The following is a 19,453-nucleotide window of genomic DNA, read 5'->3' as shown; positions in this document are numbered from 1 at the left end:
TGACGGAAGTCTATCACTACTGTGACGTTTGCGAAGAATATTACGCTTCCGAAAAGGACCTGGACAGACACGGCGTGGAGATCTAACTTTTGAGAGAAATGTGATGGGTTCTTTACAACCAAGGGTGACTTACGAATGATACGTGGCCCATACTCTCAGCTTCCTTATATCAATGCTAATCAGACTTCTGGGATACGTCAGCACAAGCAAACCCACTTAGCCCGATCTCTCGAGTGCTACGGCGACGACTGCGGTAAAATTTTCAAATCAGTTTCCGGGATGCTCGTTCATCTAGAGCCGGGGAGCTGTGGGTCCGGCACAGCTGAGGACGACTTGATGAAATAACTCGCGAGTGTCGGCACAGTGAGAGCTTTAGAAGCTGTTTTCTGGGAGTTGATGGGTGGCGATATTTCTGCCTCAGCTGTGACCGAGATTTCTTCAGGCTCTCTGCTCTTTATTGGCACCATGAGGATTCTCTAGATTGTTCATACCTTCTCAAAGAGCAACAATGTCTAGCTAAGCTGAGACGCATTATTGCGCGGTCGTGGGGTAGATAGGGCATTGTTTTCGAAAATCCACATCCGGAATTACTACTATGTTGTTATGACGGTATATCAATTGTAATTACTATTAAAGCTTAGGAGGCAATACAGAGCGCGAGGGGCCATGTACAACACCTCCACAAGGCCGTTACCTGCAAGATAACAAGTAACTGGGTGTCCGGTGCATTCTTCTCTATATCTCTTGCTCATGCAGATGAGATGGATCCACGGAGACCGTAGTATATTGCTCCACAAGGGGCAGTAGTTTGTCCCCTTGTCATTTAAGTCGGAGGAAAATACTCGGGCAATAAGATATCATTTACGGCTTTGTACTATTTGGCTGCAAAACGGTGATCCCAGCGTCTGCATGTCTGAACGTCAGGTGTTCATGAAGATATGGGCTTGAACCTTGTCCTCGAGCAAGAATAATTTTCTAATGTGTCTTACGGTCAGAATAACTATCGTATAAAGTGTTTAAAAGTTCTCCTTGCCGCGTCCTTCAATAGCGAGCGTCCCTTACCGGGCCTTTCTATTCTAGTCGTCAGTGCGCTTTCCGATCGCAGTGAAAAATGCAACAAAGACCTCTGAATGTGTGGGCTAACGTTGGAAGTTAGCATAGACTAGAATAACTTCCTTCTGGATGCACTGAATAAAATATATGGGGTTCAGGTACACTCATCTCTACATTGGCCAGTTCCCTCGATTGAAGCATTATTAGAAATTTGATCTACTCATGGAGAGGTGAAGCAGGTTGGGATTCACCAATAAAACGGAGTTCACTCGAAGATTATTGCTTTGAATAGTCTCCCTTGTTGTACATCTTGATCGGGTCACGGGACATGGCCTTGAAGCCTTAGCGCCTTTATCTGCTGCGTCAGCGGACCACCAAATGTCAACTATAACTCCTTGGCTCCTCTCCATAATACAGAGGAATTCTTCTTCCCATTAAATCCCGCTAGTATGACGTCCGCGACAAACTTCCTTCAATCAGTGCTCATCACCGGATGCAGCGCAGGTGGAATTGGCTCGGCATTGGCTGAAACATTCCATGAGCGCGGGCTTCACGTCTTCGCGACGGCGCGCTCAAGGTCCAAGATGGCTCAATTGGAGAAATTATCAAATGTCACTCTCCTCGAGCTTGATGTGACCGACTCCAAGAGCATTGAAGCTGCTGTAGAGGCTGTCACCGCGAAGACGGGCGGCAAGTTGAACCACTTGATCAACAACTCGGGCCAGAGCATTGTCATGCCTGCTCTAGACACCCCCATTGAAGATGCAAAGAAGCTGTTCGATGTCAATCTGTGGGGCATGGTTGCCGTCACACACGCCTTTTCGCCCTTGATCCTCAAAACCAAAGGGACAATAGTCAATCTTGCTTCCCTGGCTGCCTTCTTTCGTAGCCCCTGGATAAGTCTGTCTCTACTTTACTCATATTCTCGGAACTTTTCGCTGATAGCATCAAGGTTTCTATTCTGCCTCCAAGGCTGCCGTAGAGGCCTATAGCCGTTCCATCCAACTTGAATTGGCCCCGTTCGGAGTCAGGGTCATTACCTTGGTTGCCGGTACGGTGCAGACCAACATCTTCAGAAATTCTGGCGGAAGCCCACTGGCTCCGGACTCCATGTACAAGGCGGCCACGAAAGAGATCAATAGTCTGGCAGGTGGGGACCTCGTACAAGGGGCTATGCAACCTGCCGACTTTGCCAGGAAGGTTGTAGATGATGTTCTCGGGGGCGCGACCGGTACGGTCTGGCGAGGAACATTTTCGACCTTGGGAAGAATTATGCTCGCCGTCATCCCAGAATGGGTCCTGGTGAGTGGTACTCTACAACAATTGCATTTGCCATACTCACATTGTGGTGTATAGGATCGTATCACGTTCACTCGCACGGGTCTCAGTAAATTGCCCTGATGGACGTACTAGTGTAACCTGTCTGGGGTGATGTTTTGATTTCGTTTACTTTTCTTTTCACCTGCATGTGACATTGACGTTCTTAAGTGACATACTCTGTAGCAGTTTAAACATTCTTTTTGGGTTGCCTGTACATTAGGAAAAAAAACCAGAATCTCATCTCGTCTCATCTCATATTCCGTGGAGGCATGACAGATAAATCCATGTATCTCTATACTCTCCTTAGGATCCTCGGACCCATGGGTCTGACTTCAGCGAAAGCCATGTAATATTCGGATTTAAGTCACTGACTCCTAAAAAAGTGTAACTCCGCAAGCCAATAGATATTTCACTGCGAAGTGGCTATCGTACTTGGACCCAATATGTTTGGGAATATTTTGAAGCATCACTTGGATTTGCATCGCTGAATCGTGTACCTGTCAGCAGGACTTGAACTTTTGGTTTTGGGTCACTACCTAACGCTGAACTTCGCTCGGCACTAAATTTAATGGAATTCCCCGAAGCCAACCATTACCATGAGTATTTTTCCGATCGAGAAAGAGGCTTATCAGGGGTGTTTTAATTATCGCAACATACCACTCTGAAGCCCTAGGGTCGGAGGTTTAGAAGGGTTGACCGTTAAAAACCGCCTTCCTGTCTTGGTATAGCGTTGGGTGATCTTCCGTTGACAACCTGAGGCATCAAACAGCTGAACCCGTTCCATTCGAATATTGACGACTTACACCTTAGGTATCCGAGCAAAATTATTGCGGAGCTCAAATACCTTCATATCTCTTTGATACGAATCTATACGAGACCACGTGATCCTAGTGGCTTGGCCGGATCACCAACTCCAGCCCCTGAAGGCTTTACCTATTAGTAGTTGATGAGAAGCAGTCAAGATAGTCGATAGAGTCATCTATAGAATTGAGTATCTATCGAAATGGCATCCAGTCCACAGTAGGCTACGTACGTGTAGCTGATACAGCATCATTCTGCCCATCTTTCCCCTGAGATCACAACGCTCTTCAAGGATCAGAGTGCTATTTTACATCAGGTAGTGGGGTTATACAGTCAATGAAAAGTCTATGGAAGGCGTCTTCCCTACATTGTATACAATATGACTAATTTTCCACTTCGGTAGCTACGCTGGACCCCTAGCGGGTACCAGACAGACGATTGCCGGAGCAAACGTTTTAAACTGGGAAACTAGATCACTTGACAGCGAGTCGATGCCACAATTGCAGGAGAAGCGGCGCGTTCCTGCGTCGACTTCATTGCACTTTTAGCCTAGGAGAGGAATTCAACGGGGAGCTCAACTCCTTTCATTGGTCAAAGATATCAACACTTTTCATGCGACATGGACCAGGTCTGACATACATAACCCTGTCTGCACCTGACGACTAATAACGTCCACCTGGTTTGACCATGAAAATCCCCCATATATAGCTGACTACGTCAAAGGAATTTAGATCGAAGCAAGACTCAAGGCACAGTGAGAACTCGTACAAAACTAAAATGTATAGAACAGTATAATAACAAACCTACCAGCGAAGGAAATTAACTAACGATGACAGGATATCTCTAATATGCTTTGCTTTATTAAAATTCAATTTATATTCTGTTAGAAATGATTCTTTTCGCATCTCGTGCTTTTAGATACCTGCTAGCTAGTTGTTTCCTCTGTATATTCTAGGACCAAAATGAGTAATAGTAATTTACTAATGCCTTAGATATATATCGTACCTATATGATACACCTAAAATGGGTGACCAATACGCTTCTTCGATATCCAGATCGAAAATATCTTATCTATGATAGATATTGTTCTTTGGGGCATGGTGACCGGCCCACTCCACATGTTCATGGATCACCCCCCTGAGCAATTTCCCGATGTAAGCGCAGATAAGATCCGATAAGCATTATGCTTATCGCCGATAAGATGCGGCATCGGCACATGCCGTTGGCCGGCATTGTCCGTCCCCGACAAGGGTCACCAAGTATAAATGTCGTCGTCCGAGCATAGACCAATCCTAGCTCTGTCTGACGAATTGGATAGTTTGGAGCCTACTAGTATCAGCAATGCCGGTTACTATCAAACCCCTCACCCCCCCACCGGGATCCGCCATCAACTTCGGCGCTATCGTCAACAACATCGATCTCGAGAACCTAACCGGTACATTCCCCACCTATCACCTATACCTATATATACCATTCAAGTCACCAAATAAAATACTAACAAGTCAAGATGAAACATTCTCAACAATCCACTCTACCCTCTACACCCACCAGGTCCTAATCTTCAAAAACCAGCGCCATGTCTCCCCCAAAGCCCAATACCTCCTCACCAAACGCTTCGACCCGTCCTCTACCCAATACGGCCACGGCAAAACCATTGACGCAAAGCGCAGCATCCTCCACCCCGATCTCAAGACCGTGCCCCACCAACCTCAAGTCCAAGTTATCGGACATGGCCACATCAACTCCTACGAAGGCCTCTCGAATATCCAACTAAAGCACCCGCACCACAAGACCTTCCACCGGGATCCTATCCCCGCGGAAGAAGATCACGACTTCACTCGCTTCTATAGATGGCATATTGACGCCGCACTGTACGAATATCATCCGTCCAAGGTAACGACTTTGCTCGCGGTGAAGGTACCAAGGGGTCGTCGACAGACGCTCAGATACGATGATGGGTCCGATGAGACATTGGACGTACCGCTAGGCACGACGGCGTTCGTAAGCGGGGAACGGATGTTCGAGCTCTTGTCGGAGGAAGATAAAGACTTCGTGCTAGGAAGTAGGGTGGAATATGCGCCGCATCCGTATGTCCCCTTCCCCACCATCTACCCTGCGAATACACTAATACAGTCCAAGATATGTCTGGATGAGCCCCGCGCGCGCCCTCCCAACAGGTCTAGGCCTCTACTCTGAGGGTCTCGAACTCCCCGAGTCCGATCTCCCGGCTATCGATGAATCGAAGATCATGATCTTGCCGATGGTCTGGAAGAACCCGGTTACGGGGAAACCGGCGTTGCAGATCCATCCATCTGCTGTGCGGAAGATTCATCTGAAGGATGGGGGTGTAATTGATGACTTGGCCCGGGTGCGGGAGATCGTGTACCGGCTGCAGCGGCCGGCGATTAGTCCGCAGTATGTGTATGCGCATGATTGGGAGGAGGGGGATTTGGTGTTGTTTCATAATCGGGGGGTGATTCATTCGGTGGTGGGGGCGTTTGGGGATGATGAGGTGAGACTGTTTAGGCAGTGTAATTTGGCGGCGGGGGAGGCGCCGGTAGGTATGAGCGGTTAATGTATTTTCTTTTGCTTTTGGGTTAGAGTTGATGGGGCGTTGTGATTGTTTTTTTGGGGGGGGGTTGATTATTAGATGGTTTGTTTTCCTAGAATTAGATAGAGCGGGTTTGTGTGGTATTAGGTTATATGTTCATTGTATTCTTTGTCCACTGGGGTAACCAGGGATTTGTGCTAGGGGGGTATACTATGCTAACTGTATGCTGGTATCATGGCGATCTATGTCTATGCGATGCTTTTGTGTCTTGATGCTATCATAATCCGAATCACGACTTATGGTCAGATCGATGAGTCATTACCCTTTTTGTCCACATTAGGGTAGTCATTAATGCGCAAGTTCCTATTAGACGTTAGCAACTAGGTTAATCGTGTTTGAGGAGAATAGAATATACACTAGCGAGCTTGCTCTTGGCTCTAATCCTGGGTCCGTAGAAGGCTAAGACCCACGGTACAAGTGTTAATGCGGCTCCCTGGGACTGTTAGTAAATCAGATGTGCATAGCTAGTGAAAATCTCACAATTCCTCCCAGTAAACTAGAAGCCGCGGGGTACCCCAAGTTTGTAAATAGTGCACTGGTGACAAGGGGGAAAGCACCACCCAGAAGGTTCCGGCCTGTATACTGCATTAGAGATATTCCTGTCATTTTGATCACAGAGACACTTACAGCAAGACTGTGCCGCAATTGCCGAGCTAGCAAACCGGTGATACGTATCGGCCAGATAGTTGAAAACAGCCAGATAGATCGACAGGATGCCCATGGTAGCACACCCGACAGCCATCGCCGGAACGATCCAAGGCACGGATGAGTACGACGTCCATCCGAACCAGAACAGACCGATGGGCATGAGAACAGCCTGGACGCAGGCGAAATAGAGGCGCTTCTCCGGGGTCTCGGGAAGCTGGATGAATCGGCGGACGACTCTTTCCTGATAGATACTGATTATAGTGGCGATCACGACGGCGACACACATTGCTATTGTTATTAGCGTCGTTTTGAGTTACCACCAGGCAACGACGACCTACATGTAAACACGGCACCGGTTTGCTCGACGTTGAAACCGTGGTTCGTCTTGAAGACTAGTGGTACAGAGCCAAACTGGAGATACAAGACGGCCCAGCTGAAGGCAGCCCACAAGGAGAAGAAAAAGACCACCGGTTCGGTGAAGAGCATGTCTGGAGAGTATTAGCCTGTGATGTCTAGTAATAAATGCAAGGGTCGGGCATACGGAAGGGCCGATAGCAAGAAACGCTGATCATTTGCGCCAGGGATGCTCGCTGCTCATCGCTCTTGACCTTCCACCGGATCCGCTTCGTGCACTGCTTCTCCTTTGACTCTTCATCAGCCATGACCACGCCTACATGGCCCGCATCCTCGAGTGCGTCGTAGTATTTGTTCAGCGCATGGGCTTTGCGGCTAAGAATGACGCTACCGCGCGTTTCCTTAAAGAAGAAGAAAATGATGACGACAAAGACGGCCGAAACAATCGCGTGCGAGTAGTAAATCCACCGCCATGTGGTATGATAGACGATCACACTGGACAAGAGTGGAGCGAGACCTGTACCAAATAGCGCCGCCCCCGAGAATAGAGCCATAGGAGTGTTACGATCTTGCGCATGGTAGATATCACTAATGACACCACCAACCATAGTCGAGTATGTCGCTGAGTAATTTGTTAGTAGATACGATACGTATAGGTGGCTGAGGGATGCGTGACTCACAAGCGCCGACACCCTGAAAGAACCTTGCTACGAGAAACCCGGCAAAAGAATGAGTTCCACCACATGCAATAATACATGCTACACGACGTCTGTTAATATAAATCTCGAGTTGGTTTCCTGCGACGAACGTACCTGTAAAAACGATGCCACTAACAACAAAAATCGGCCGTCTGCCATTCAGCTCCGAAAACGGAGCCAACACCATGGGCGCCAATGCAAACCCTATACAGAAGATGGTGATACTCAGGTTGTACACCACACTGCTAATGCCCCATACTTTTGTCAGCTCCGCAGAGGCCGGACTAACTTCACCAGCCGAGTAACCGGCCAAGGCAGTGACAGCACAGGAGATCCACGTCATCATCGTCTTCCGCCATTCTGGCCATAAAAACGGGGAAATGTACCGCTTGAGATCAGGACATTCTGGTGCGGGCGACTGATTTGGCCCGGGCGGCAATGTGATCAACGGCGTCGGTAAAGGCGTTTCTAGTTCGAGGTAAACATACTCGATTTCTTGTGTCGGAAGAGCGTCTTTCGGCTTGGTGTCTATACTTTTCGAGCATATTGTTTCGCCGGAGCTAGAATTAGGGTTGGCGTGTATCAGTCCCATAGCGACTAGGGTAGGAGTTCCTTATTTTTCCAGGTCAGAATGTGTACATTCTAGTTCGGGGGCTGTAAGATTTATAAAATTGGAAATCCCTGGTCTAGATTTTAGAGGCGACCGAAAAATGGATCCGTCGTGGTGGAAAATTGGAGAAGCTCTGACTCTGACCGCGCTTTGTTCGGAGAATGGTCCATAGTCCGGAGGATCGTATACGATCGTATACTTAGGTTTAATTAGTAATTTGGAAGTATCAAGACCAACTTTACGTTTCGTATGGTAGAGATATACTAGTGGACCTCTTAGAGTCGATAGATATGTTACAGTTACATGATCGTGGGACCTATCCCATATTGCATATGTTTTTCCTGCTATAACAGCCCTACTAGGCTAGCTAGCAGTGGTGTCGGGATATGAAGAAAGAAAAAAAGAGAGAAAAAATAATTTGGGGAAGAATTCCCCACAAGTCAGAAATTTCCCCAAATCGGAGAACCGATGGTGAATAATCCACTTCAATTCCCTAGACTCGTAAATGTGAGGAACAAAAGAAAAAAGAGAATTCGCAAATATCTCCGAATCCACGTCATCGTTTGGTTAGATTTATCTCCCAACGCTTTTGCGCAGCTTGGGCTCCAGGGGGAAAACCTGCTCCTCCACCTTGACATCCCCATATACGTTCTCCCATCGCCCGCGCAGTGGCTCCGGTGTCTCCCACGCCAGTTCCGGGTCGCGAAGCCAGAGTCTCAGAAGATGGCGCCTTCATATCCGTCAGCACGTTAGAACCGACTAGGAAAATATGAAACGACTTACTCTTTCCCAGGCTCATCCCGAAATCCCTTCCGCGCGTGGAAGATGCTCAGGTTGTTGATATACTGAACGTCACCCTTCTGGAAATCCAAGGCGGCACTGTGCTCCTCGGCCAGGAAATGAAGCGCATCGAGTGCCTCGGCTTGCGCCTCTGAAATTGGGGGGATGTTAGTCGACCGGGGCTGGGCGAGGAATCCGGTGAAGTAGCGACGAGCGTATTGGATCAGGACGCGCTCGGGAGTGGTCTCTGTTGCCTTCTGGTGATACAGAAGGGGGCGAGTGGTGTATGGCTTCTCGGGATTATTGAATCTGATTTCTCGCATTAGCGATCGATGCTTACCAACGAACCTACGAACGCTCACCCGTCGACCGGCCATGGCTCTGACAATGTACGGACCAAGTCTGGTCTCTCTTTCGCCAAAATGTTATATACCAGCCAGCTGCTTGAAATTTGGCTCTCACCACCTTCAGCGGCAGGATGCAAACAGAGAAGGGAAATAATATCGCCCGAATCGGTGTGGAACACCTGTTTATCGTTCGTGTTAGACGGAGCCCCGATCGTGTTTGCGTCTGCCGTCCGCGTCAAGTCCTTGATATGCGACAGAACTACGGAACCGCCGTTGGCATTAAAACGTCGGTCTTCCTGGCGCCCGCGGATACTCCCGATGTGCGAAGATACACCGGCATAGATGATGATGTTATCCTCGCGAGAATAGCGGTCGATGTCTAATCCGCGGAGAACGAAGAAACCCCGACCGTTATGGATCTCATTCGAGAGCGACCGTAGAGTTGGGCCAAGGTTGGGCAAGGGAAATGTCTCAGCATTAATGTTTCCCAGGCTCAGCTTGAGGGCTGTGGCAAGTTAGCATGAGTGTTCCCCTGGCGCAAAGCGCAATACAAAGGTATGGTATACCCTTGAAGCTGTTCAGCGCCGCATCGATCTCCTCCCTCTGCGCATCATTCAACTTGAAGATCCAATCATCGCGCTTCTCGACATCTTTTCCTTCCCACACCAAGGGCGACTCTAACTTCTGCGGGAACCCCTCAGGTAGAGACTTAGAAAGCTCCTCCGTAGCCTTTCGGCGTGCAACCCGCGCCGTATACTTCTCGTAGTCCGGATGATACTGAATATCTGGTTGAACGGGAGTATGGACAGCGGCCGCCATTGTGCAAGTGTAGTAGATCCGATTCCAAGTAACGATAACTTGAAGTTACTCTGGCCGGAATGACCAAAACGCATGAATATAAAGTGTCGAATACCCCGCAGCCTACGAATCACATCATCAAATAGCGGTGCAGCGAATCATTGCGCCATCCGGCCCGAGAATTGCTATCATGGCAAACAAATGATGACCGTATTCGTTGATTCCCCCTGCACTGCCTATTCCGTGCTCTTGCAGGCCTTCTTCCGTATTAAGGAAGTATCTCCATTACGCCCTCCAATGATTAAAGGAATTGTCATGTGTCTACTAAGCCCTGAAGTGATTGTGCACGGCTATGTTTCCCTTTTCGGATCCTGTTCGTCGCATTACGTTACTTGGATTTCTAAGCATCATGACATGATCGTTTTATTCTACAAAATTTCGAACACACATAAGTGAACATAGCTCATAACCTTGTCTCTAAACTCATAGTTTGTCAAGTCCCTATTCCTCCAACCGCCTCCCATCAATATCCATATCGACCTTATAATACTTGAACTTCCGACTCGGGACCTTCCTCTCGAACAAGATATCCAACTCCTCAAAGGTCCTCCCTTTAGTCTCAGGCAAACACCAGAAACAATAAATCGCGCACAGCGAACTAGTCCCCGCAAAAAGAAACCCAATCTTCCCCCTCCAATCCGCCTGGTCCTCATTCATGGCATACGGAATCGCGACCGCGAACACCACCGACCAGACAAAACAACTCACCGTAGCCAGAGCGATGGTAAGCCCCCTCAACCCAGCAGAGGACACCTCAGCCAGAAGCACGTAGCAGAACGGCCCAAGACTGAGGTCGTACACGAACGTACAAACCAACATAAGACCGCATTGCGCCCACACCGTGTCCGTACGACGCGGGGCGAGGTCCACAGTGCCTATGATAAAGAGGAGGATGGCCAGCGAAGAGCACCCGAATATATACATGGTTCTCCGACCGACATACGACAGCAGGGGCCAGGAGATACATGTGCCCATGAACCCGATAGCGGTGAGTCCAATGTTCATGGAGAAGGCATCGGATGAGTCGAGGCCAGCCAGCTCCATGAAATGCACGGCGTAGTTGATGAAGAAGACGTTTCCGGTGAAGGCTTGCATGCTGTATGCCATTACGCAGATGAGCAGGCGCCGGAAGTTGGGCCCGCGGAAGCATTCCATGTAGTTTGGTCGGCTGCCCTGGAACTCATCCTCTAGGCGGAGAGTCTCGCGGATGTGTGCGAGCTTGAGCGATACGTCTATGCCTGGCGTGGTTAGGCGGCGGAGGGAGGCGCGTGCCGCGTCATATTTGCCCTTGCGGCAGAGCCAGTATGGGGGGTCGGGGCAGAAGATGACGAGGAATATCATGATGCATGGTAGGGCCCACTGCGTGGCGATCGGGATCTTGTAGGATAGCTCGCTGTCCATGCCTTGCGTGCCTTTGAGGATGCCTGAGGCGATCAAGGAGCCGATGGAAAACGCCAGGTTAGTCATGGTTGCGGCAAACCCGCGCAGCACGAGCGGAGTCACTTCGCCGACGTATGCCGAGGCGCAGATTGGGTAGAAGGCAATGACGGCGCCGTTGACGAGTTGGCCGACGAAGAGTTGGGCCGGCGTGTGGCTGAAAAACTGGATGAAGATGAAGGCGATGGAGCAGCATGAGCATACTGCGATCATGATACGAGGCCCAAATCGGTTATAGGTGAACCCGGAGCAGAGTGCGCCCACTATCGCACCGAGCAGGTTGGCATAGTTGAAGGCCGAAAGCCACTGTGCGGCGATCATGTACTTTCCATTGTGGTTGTAACCATACGTCTCTTTAAAGACATCCAGACCAACCAGACCTTTGACAACGCCCCCATCGATACCCTTGAGGATTGTTGCCTAGAGCCTTGAGCGAAGTGCTTTGGAATGATGTTGTGAGAGAGTTCCTACCAGATTCATGAATAAACCCCACCCCACCGCGGGCCAATGCAGCCGCATTGCCGTCCAGAAGCCCTGGTTGTGTTCATCCTTCGAAAACTGGAACGACAGCTCTGCATCCTCAATAGCCGACACTGGGACCGACTGGACAAGAGTGGTCTGCTTCTCTGCCGCCTTGCTGGTCATAATCCCGAGTCACCGAGGGTACATGGTTAGGGCTTCAACTTGCCTTCTTCAGGAAAATATATACCGACCTTGGGCTTGGCATCTCCAACGGAGTCCAATCATTGGCCCGCGATTAATCACCTATCAGATCATAACATAATCGGTTGTCCCCGCGGGTCCTCACGCCAAGTGCTGCCAAGGGAGACACTCTGTTGAATGTGTATATATGTCCGTATCAATAGAGGCTAGAGATTTTACTATAATATAGACATCTTAAATCTTTTTTACATATAATGAACCAAAGTCTCCATACTTCACCTAGTCGAAAGTGGCAAATGACAGTTAGTGCACCCCTGGACCAAGATATATATCTTGCGACAACTTCCAACTCATGAGTCAATAAAGGTAGGGGGCTCTAGACGGTATTCTAAGCGGATACAGTAATTCAATTTTTGATATATTGATACTGTATTAAAGCATAGGTTGCGTTATATAAAATATTCTACAAGCACAGCGGGCAACTCACTATTCGGCCCCTTTTATCTTGATTCGAACAACGGAATAAGGAAAGTATTCGTTCTATCTACATCTCAGCAGCAAGTGGGAGGCTACTATTACGTAAAATTAAACGGCTATCGTACATATGACCTATGATCCATCTATAGAAACAAAGGGTAGAAACAAAGGGTAGACATAATATTGACCGTGTATAACTGAAATATCTGCGGCTCATTCTATCTATATATAGTGAACAAAGCTTATCGCCTAACAAAGCCCATAGCTTGTACTAAGTGAACAAGGTATAATATGATGCATAAGTGACCGAGAAATAACAAAGGGAACCACAAGTCAGATGCAACTACAGGTCTTGAGAGAATACCGGCGTGGGTAAGAACATGACGGATGAGTGAGTTCAGGGCCAAGCCGAGGGAGCGGACTGTAGCAACAAGCGTAGGAACGCATGAGGGCGAGAGAGACACGAACCACTCATAATCACACTTAATCTGGTCTTCGATGAGCGATTGCCACTGGTCGTACGGCAGGGAGGTCTTCTGTGTGAGGATTCGGAATATTCCTGCTAGCTGTCCCTGGACCTGAGGAAATGTAACAGGCTTGGCCAGGGCCTCAGCAAGGTGGCAATGTAACAGTCGGTTGTGGCGTCGTGAGGTCAGCACATACAACACCGAGGTCGTCGACATCAGCCCTGCAGATGTAGCCTCTTGCTGGAGGTTGTCTTCCCAGGCCTGAATCACGAGCCGAGCGAGCCTGCCACCATCGAGGTACAGGGAAGATCCACCGAATGCGGAGGGAGTGGCGGCGGCCTCTAGGGGGTCGAGGAGCTGGGTGCACGCCTGTACCAGCGCCGCCCCACTGAGTGCTCTGGGAGGAGCCGTGCTGTGGACGAGGCCGCTGACGAAGGCGAGGCACCCGAAAATCCCGGCTTCATCGCTTAGTGGAAGAGGCGATAAGGTTGGCCACCACATGCGCACAAGGAACTGGAGAGCTAGCATTGAATCATAATGTCGGATGTCAGCCGGTCGGAAAGTTGCAGGGAGGCACCACTCGGCACCGTTGTATAACCACACACGGTGGCCCACGGGGAGGTGCCCCCCGCGGAGTGGCAGCCACGCCGTGAAACCGCACAACAGGCCCTCTATTGTCCATAGATCTGATGATATCGAACGGGCGAAGCCTGGCAGCCACAGTGTCCCGCCGAAGCAGCATCCGTAGACAAAATCACCCGACAGCAATAAGTCGCCTACTGCAGGCTTGTGTTGGAGGGCTCCAATCCCAGGATGAGAGGAAGGCGGCTCCCTAGTCAGATGCTCAAACAGTTTAGGGTACAACGATGGTGGCATCGGCAGTAGAGGGCCCCTATATATGGATGCACAGCTGTTACGAGGCGTCGTGCTGGCAGGGGGCAACCAGTCCGCCACGGTCCGCAACTGCTGGCCGCAAGCAGCAAACCAGGGCACGATGTCCGCAAAGCCACTCACCCGGATAGCCCCTCCACAGACATCCACAGTCTGCGCAGAAATGTTGGGCAAAACGTCATGGATCGATAGTGCAGTGATAAGATCGAGCCCCCCCGAGGCGCTAGCGTCGGTGCCGCTATACCCTGAGCAAAGTAGGTTTCGCGCACTAGCAAGCCGCGATTGTGCACGCCAACTGCCCGTGCGATGACATAAAGGGCAGCTGGCAGTGGGGGTCTTAGCACTCGCGCACTCATTGCTGTGGGCAAGGGCATAATCAACAATCGTTAGGAGTTCACATCGGTTCATGGTGTCGTGTAGCTGTTAAGCTCTGCTACCATTTGCTAAGATTAGTGAATTTTGTAGCTCAGAGAAAGATTGACTGCTATACTTCTTTTCTGTACAATTAAGCATCATATATAAAAGGGAAATTTAATCTCAATTGGCAATATCAGGGCCTATAACTGTACGAGTCAGCCAATCCGTATTTTAGCTGGGAACCCAAGCCTATTGCATCACCTTCAAGGTCATCTGATAAAAGTGAGCGCAAAGACCTATAGTATAGCCAGTTATATTAACTCGTGTCACGTAAGGCAAGGAATAGAAACATAATGCAAGAAAGCGCAAACCTCCCATAACCGATCTAGACGCTCTATTAAGTAAAATTGGGAGGCATTGTAATGTGAGGTGAAGCATCATTCCTGAATAACTTGTTTTAGAAAAGCGGACAAAATTGACGACACTATGGATACCGGTATTGCTAAGAAAACTCCCCACATCATTTCTACAAACTCTCCACTCTCGGGCCAGGAAACAACCCCAAAGGAATTCAAGTGACGCCACCAATCCATAGTGAGTGGACTGCTAACACGTGTTAGATAGCTTATGGAGTTATGGTGCTATGTAGACAGGAGATACCTCGTAGAAAACACCGGGTGAAGAGGCCCTCTATTAGGGTTATATACTCTGTAGGATTTGACTATATAACTTAGACTACGTGGCATGCTATCAATCTACAATGCCCCACCTCTACTGACAACACACAGCCTGATAGACTCCCTTAGCTAATCAAAACGATGCTCATTGGGTTAAGAAAGTGCCGGCAGAGCATGAAGAAGTAGTGCAATAGACTATTTCACTGTATAAGATAGGCACAGCCACCGGATGTCTCGGGTGCAGAGACAAATTACCTCAACCCCTCTATTTGTCAAGATATTGTACGTATCTGTAAAAAGTATTCCTTCTACATGACTTTGAATATCACAGTAAGGATATATATTTAGTCGCATGGCACAGGTAGATCTATAGTTCCTTGCCCAGTTATAACTTATACCTGCTTTTCCGATAAGATTTAGCATACTACGCGAAGGCATCGCATCCCTGTTAGGCATGCCTAGTGAATATTTACATTTCAGAGCTCACTGGTGATTAAACCGGATATGAAAGTCCCCGAGTGCAGATAATCATTGAAGAGAATGCATTGGTCGGGAAGTCAAATTTCCGGGGCCGAAATGATCGTGATGATTAAGCGGCCGAGACAATGGCATCAGTAGGGCTACAAAGGATTAAGTTTTGCGGATGAAGCAAAAACAGTTCATATAGACATGATGCGCCCTGCAAGTGATATAAGGTACTGTCAATTCAGGATAGATCTAGTGGTATCATCCGCTTCCCTGTTGGCCGAGGAGACATCGAGTTATTATTATAAGAGGTGGCTTGAATCTTGCGAGCATCTGTGTACGCTTTTTATGAGTATCAAAAACCCCTCATTAAGGAGCTAGAAGGCTATCCTCCTTCTTTCTAAGACTTTTCTATAATCGTACATGTTGTCATCCAATACACGAAGATAGTACGCGTAGCTGCTGCCGGAGGTTCAGGAAGTATGACCAACCGCTGCCCCGATTATTGAACCACCAACCTAACACAAACAGGTGTCGCCAGCGAGGTGATCGAAAAGATTCTTGCCAAAGGGACACATGGTGTTATTGTACTTGTAAAGTCAGTCATCTGCTTCGTCATCGAGACTTAGAAAGTCAGGCGGAAAGTCCATAGCGATCCACCGAGCCTGCAAGCAATGGTTTGAAATGAGTTCAGGTCGATTACGAGGACGAGGACATGCTCGCTAAAGCTCTCCGCGGAGTTGACACACTGTTTTCCTTTTTTGTCTATCCAGGACCCGAATAGCATGGCATGGATTCATAAGAATCTCATCAGTGCTGCTATCAAGGCTGGCGTGAGGCGGTTTGCACCCATCCGAATGGGGGAGGTACGACATATACTCCAGTTGAATCTCCTAGTATTCTGTCTTTTGACAATATGATAGTGCGGGGAGTCGTGGAATGGCCTTCTACGGATACGAAGATAAGGTGCGCAAGTATTTGGCAGAGGTCATCCAAGAGAAAAATGTGAGACTGAGCATCCGAGAAATTCCCTTCAGCCGTGTGATGGACATACACTGATCTGTTTGCAGAAGCTGGAATATTGCCTTTTCCAGCCCAGCTACTTCACAAACTATTTCGGTTACTTTCACTCGACAACGAACCGGGTCTTTATGACCCCGACATATATCGACTTTGGCAGCCGTCGTGCCATATGTCGGCAACGGAAATTATGAAATCCCTCTCACCACTGTGCAGGATACTGAATGTGGTGTTGATCCAATATAGGATTATTTCAAGTTGAAAGTGCAGCCCCCAAGGATATTGAAGCAGAGGAATTGAAGGCCGCCTAGTTCCCTCTTGTGGAGCATCCTTCTATTCCACAAGAAAGTCGAGAGGCATTGGCGAAGCTAATAACGCTGCATCTCCTGCAAGGTGTATGGAAGGAGGGATGGAGTGTTTCTGATGAATGGAACACATTGCTGCCAGGCCGTCTATTCACTACCGCAGAAGGGTACTTAGGAGGCATTTGGAAGGACCAAAGATAGGACCCCTATTTTATCGGCCGTTTCAAGCGTATAGAATACTGCGATTATAGTTATAGAAGGACCTGTTGACTTTTGTGTAAAGCCCACTGTGATCAGCCATTCAATATATTTAGGGAGGCGATTGGCTATGAAGATAAGCTGAATGAACCCATAGCTCATGCATATTTCATACACGTTCGAATAATAGCATCGGAGTAAGAGAGTCGGTCATATACATGCGCAAAACCAAGCCGCAGTTCGAACGGGAACGGGTTCAGGCGGCCCAAGCCACGCCTATCATATCCGTTTCGGAGCTAGAGGGCGTGAGGAGCCCCACCTCGCATCTGCTGCTATAGATACTGTAGAGACCCCGCACCTGCTTAAGGGCGTTTCTGCAAAATCCCCACTCTCGGACCACGATCCCAAAGGTATTTGAGATGGGATGTGTTACTTGGACGAGACGCTAAACCATAATAGGAAGGCGATATACCGTGTACTGGTAATACTGTATATTGGCCTACTCGATGGGTTTGAAGCTTTTGATATTTCATATTTAGGAAGGATCTTCTACTATAATAGGATTATTGCCTGCCTGAGTGCCTACCTGAGCACCTTGCTGCTGGAGCGCTTGTTCAGTCTGTTCAGAGCCTGAGATCTCTCGATTTCTAGAACCTCTAGGCCTCCCACGTGCCCGTATAACCAGCGGTTCGAGTAGATAAGGCTATTCAATTGGTGGATCCGGATCTAGATTAGATAGATCAATCGGCTCAGGCGGATCAGCCCGTAATATTAGCCACTGAGAATAGAAGGTTGAGAAAGGCAGCAGCTCCCTAGATACACGATAATGTAGAATGATATGAACACAAGGGATTCCTAATATTTTAGTAGTAATCCCTGTATAACGTTCAATCGGTGGCTTTTCTGGGCCTATTAGTAAATAGCAGTTTTATATACTAAGCACCTTATTCAGCGCGTAGGTTGAAATATGATGAATAATGTTGTGGAATAGTGGTTCAGCCTGTAGATTACTAGATGCCTAAATATACTTATCTACAAGTGCTTGCTTAATCTGGAGATGATGATTAGTGATTGTATGCTTAATTGATCTGACTATATTTAGTAGATTACCTAAAGAGCTTTGGAGATCTCGTTTAATTCACCAGTGAGATCCCTCACTATTAGATGTAGCCAGCTGACCAAAATGTAGATAGGTGTTTGTATAGCAGCGGAGAAAAGCCCTTTCTGTTTGACTGTGAAGCCATTCAGATTCCATACAAAGTAAAAGCTTTTGAAATGTAGGATATTGATCGTGTAGATATAATACTATACCAATTAGCTAGCATAGTTTTCTATTGAGTATTAATCTCCTTAAGAAATTCTTTCTAATTGGTCGCTGTCTCTATAGGTATAGATCATATAAGTAAATAATCACGTATAGCCCATTTTGCATGACTAAGGATATTCGTATTAATACGCCATATGCATAAAAGTAAGGCTATAGATGGCTATATATTCTGTATAGCGCTTAATAAAGAATTATCTTTATCAGTGACCACTGCAGTTGGCAGTTGAAGTTGTAGAAAGGTATGTATATCAGCAAGGCGCTCTATTATATAGCGGAATAAGCCTTCTCGCTTGTCTGATATAAAGCTGAAAGTAATATAGAATATGTCTCCCTGTGGCATTAAACCAATGATACTGAAAAGCGGCATATTATATCAATTTATTTTGTACATACAGTTCATCATCAAAATATAGGGGTTCTATACAGATTCTTAATTGATAATTAATGACTGAGAAAGCTGCAGATATATAACAATTCTCATGTATTTGATATTTTATTTACTAATTGCCTTCACGTGGTATAGAGCTGATTAAGGCTTGAATTGGTATACAGCCATTGAGGCGTTTAATACCAACTCTATATCATATATTGTAGAGATCTCGGGCTCTAACTAACTGTGCATGGCTTTCCTGATGTAGAACAGATATAATACAGCATATTGGAAAGCCTTCATTAAGCATTCTAACAATCTGGCTATACCGCTTGCGAAGCTCACTCCACCGGTGAGCTGAAGTACTGATATATCTACTGGGTTATAGTTATGACTACCTTCTTGAATAGTCAGATACTATACTTCAAATATAAGATTATATTTAAGCCGTGCAGTAAAAGGGCAGTCAATTTGTCAAGACCGGCTAACACAGATTCTCTAGGACTGATTCTCTGCTGTATGGCCTCTATTGCAGGCTATATCAACATATCAAAAGATTCCAGTTTGTTTATCCTTAGTAGAGCAACGTCGAACGATTGCAAAGCCATTGATTAGACCAAAGGCCTGTAGTAAGTTGAAAGCCACATCTGCTGAGCTAAATAACTGAGATGTAGGCGGCTCTGGGATAATATTCTCATTATTTTCATTTTGATTCTCAG

The 19,453-nt window shown here is 47.6% G+C and overlaps 5 protein-coding genes across 5 annotated transcripts; 2 read left to right on the top strand and 3 right to left on the bottom strand.

Annotated features, from left to right (window-relative positions):
* Positions 1-1,502: 1,502 nt before the first annotated feature.
* BDW43DRAFT_301767 (SDR family oxidoreductase) lies at positions 1,503-2,454 on the top strand (the record flags this gene model as incomplete). The annotated part of the gene is made up of 3 exons (XM_032045104.1): positions 1,503-1,953; positions 2,006-2,355; positions 2,410-2,454. The coding sequence occupies 3 exons, from the start codon at positions 1,503-1,505 to the stop codon at positions 2,452-2,454; spliced, it is 846 nt and encodes a 281-aa protein (XP_031898138.1).
* A 2,061-nt stretch (positions 2,455-4,515) lies between these two features.
* Positions 4,516-5,749, top strand: BDW43DRAFT_313113 (TauD/TfdA family dioxygenase; the record flags this gene model as incomplete). The annotated part of the gene is made up of 3 exons (XM_032047515.1): positions 4,516-4,609; positions 4,682-5,261; positions 5,314-5,749. 3 exons carry the CDS (start codon positions 4,516-4,518, stop codon positions 5,747-5,749), a joined length of 1,110 nt encoding a protein of 369 aa, XP_031898137.1.
* Positions 5,750-6,073: 324 nt separating this feature from the next.
* BDW43DRAFT_301764 (uncharacterized protein) lies at positions 6,074-10,041 on the bottom strand (the record flags this gene model as incomplete). Its single annotated transcript, XM_032045103.1, has 12 exons — positions 6,074-6,088; positions 6,141-6,218; positions 6,266-6,360; positions 6,413-6,721; positions 6,772-6,921; positions 6,975-7,409; positions 7,468-7,545; positions 7,600-7,753; positions 8,681-8,825; positions 8,879-9,184; positions 9,238-9,727; positions 9,789-10,041. The coding sequence occupies 12 exons, from the start codon at positions 10,039-10,041 to the stop codon at positions 6,074-6,076; spliced, it is 2,508 nt and encodes an 835-aa protein (XP_031898136.1).
* Positions 10,042-10,521: 480 nt separating this feature from the next.
* BDW43DRAFT_313110 (putative MFS alpha-glucoside transporter) lies at positions 10,522-12,162 on the bottom strand (the record flags this gene model as incomplete). Its single annotated transcript, XM_032047514.1, has 2 exons — positions 10,522-11,937; positions 11,989-12,162. The coding sequence occupies 2 exons, from the start codon at positions 12,160-12,162 to the stop codon at positions 10,522-10,524; spliced, it is 1,590 nt and encodes a 529-aa protein (XP_031898135.1).
* A 672-nt stretch (positions 12,163-12,834) lies between these two features.
* On the bottom strand, positions 12,835-14,741 carry BDW43DRAFT_282744 (uncharacterized protein). Its single transcript, XM_032042664.1, has 2 exons — positions 14,634-14,741; positions 12,835-14,572 (listed from the first exon to the last, which is right to left on the bottom strand). Exon 2 carries the CDS (start codon positions 14,421-14,423, stop codon positions 12,900-12,902), a length of 1,524 nt encoding a protein of 507 aa, XP_031898134.1. The 5' UTR covers positions 14,424-14,572; positions 14,634-14,741; the 3' UTR covers positions 12,835-12,899.
* Between the last annotated feature and the right edge of the window lie 4,712 nt (positions 14,742-19,453).

The sequence above is a fragment of the Aspergillus alliaceus genome (assembly GCF_009176365.1).
Source record: "Aspergillus alliaceus strain CBS 536.65 unplaced genomic scaffold BDW43scaffold_35, whole genome shotgun sequence".
Classification (NCBI taxonomy): Eukaryota; Fungi; Ascomycota; class Eurotiomycetes; order Eurotiales; family Aspergillaceae; genus Aspergillus; species Aspergillus alliaceus.
Note: the sequence above shows the minus strand (reverse complement) of the source record. Positions and strands in the feature narration are given on the sequence as shown.

Bases quoted from the DNA above. Each gene is read 5' to 3' on its own strand.
- BDW43DRAFT_282744 (XM_032042664.1), bottom strand. From the start codon at position 14,423: ATGAACCGATGTGAACTCCTAACGATTGTTGATTATGCCCTTGCCCAC.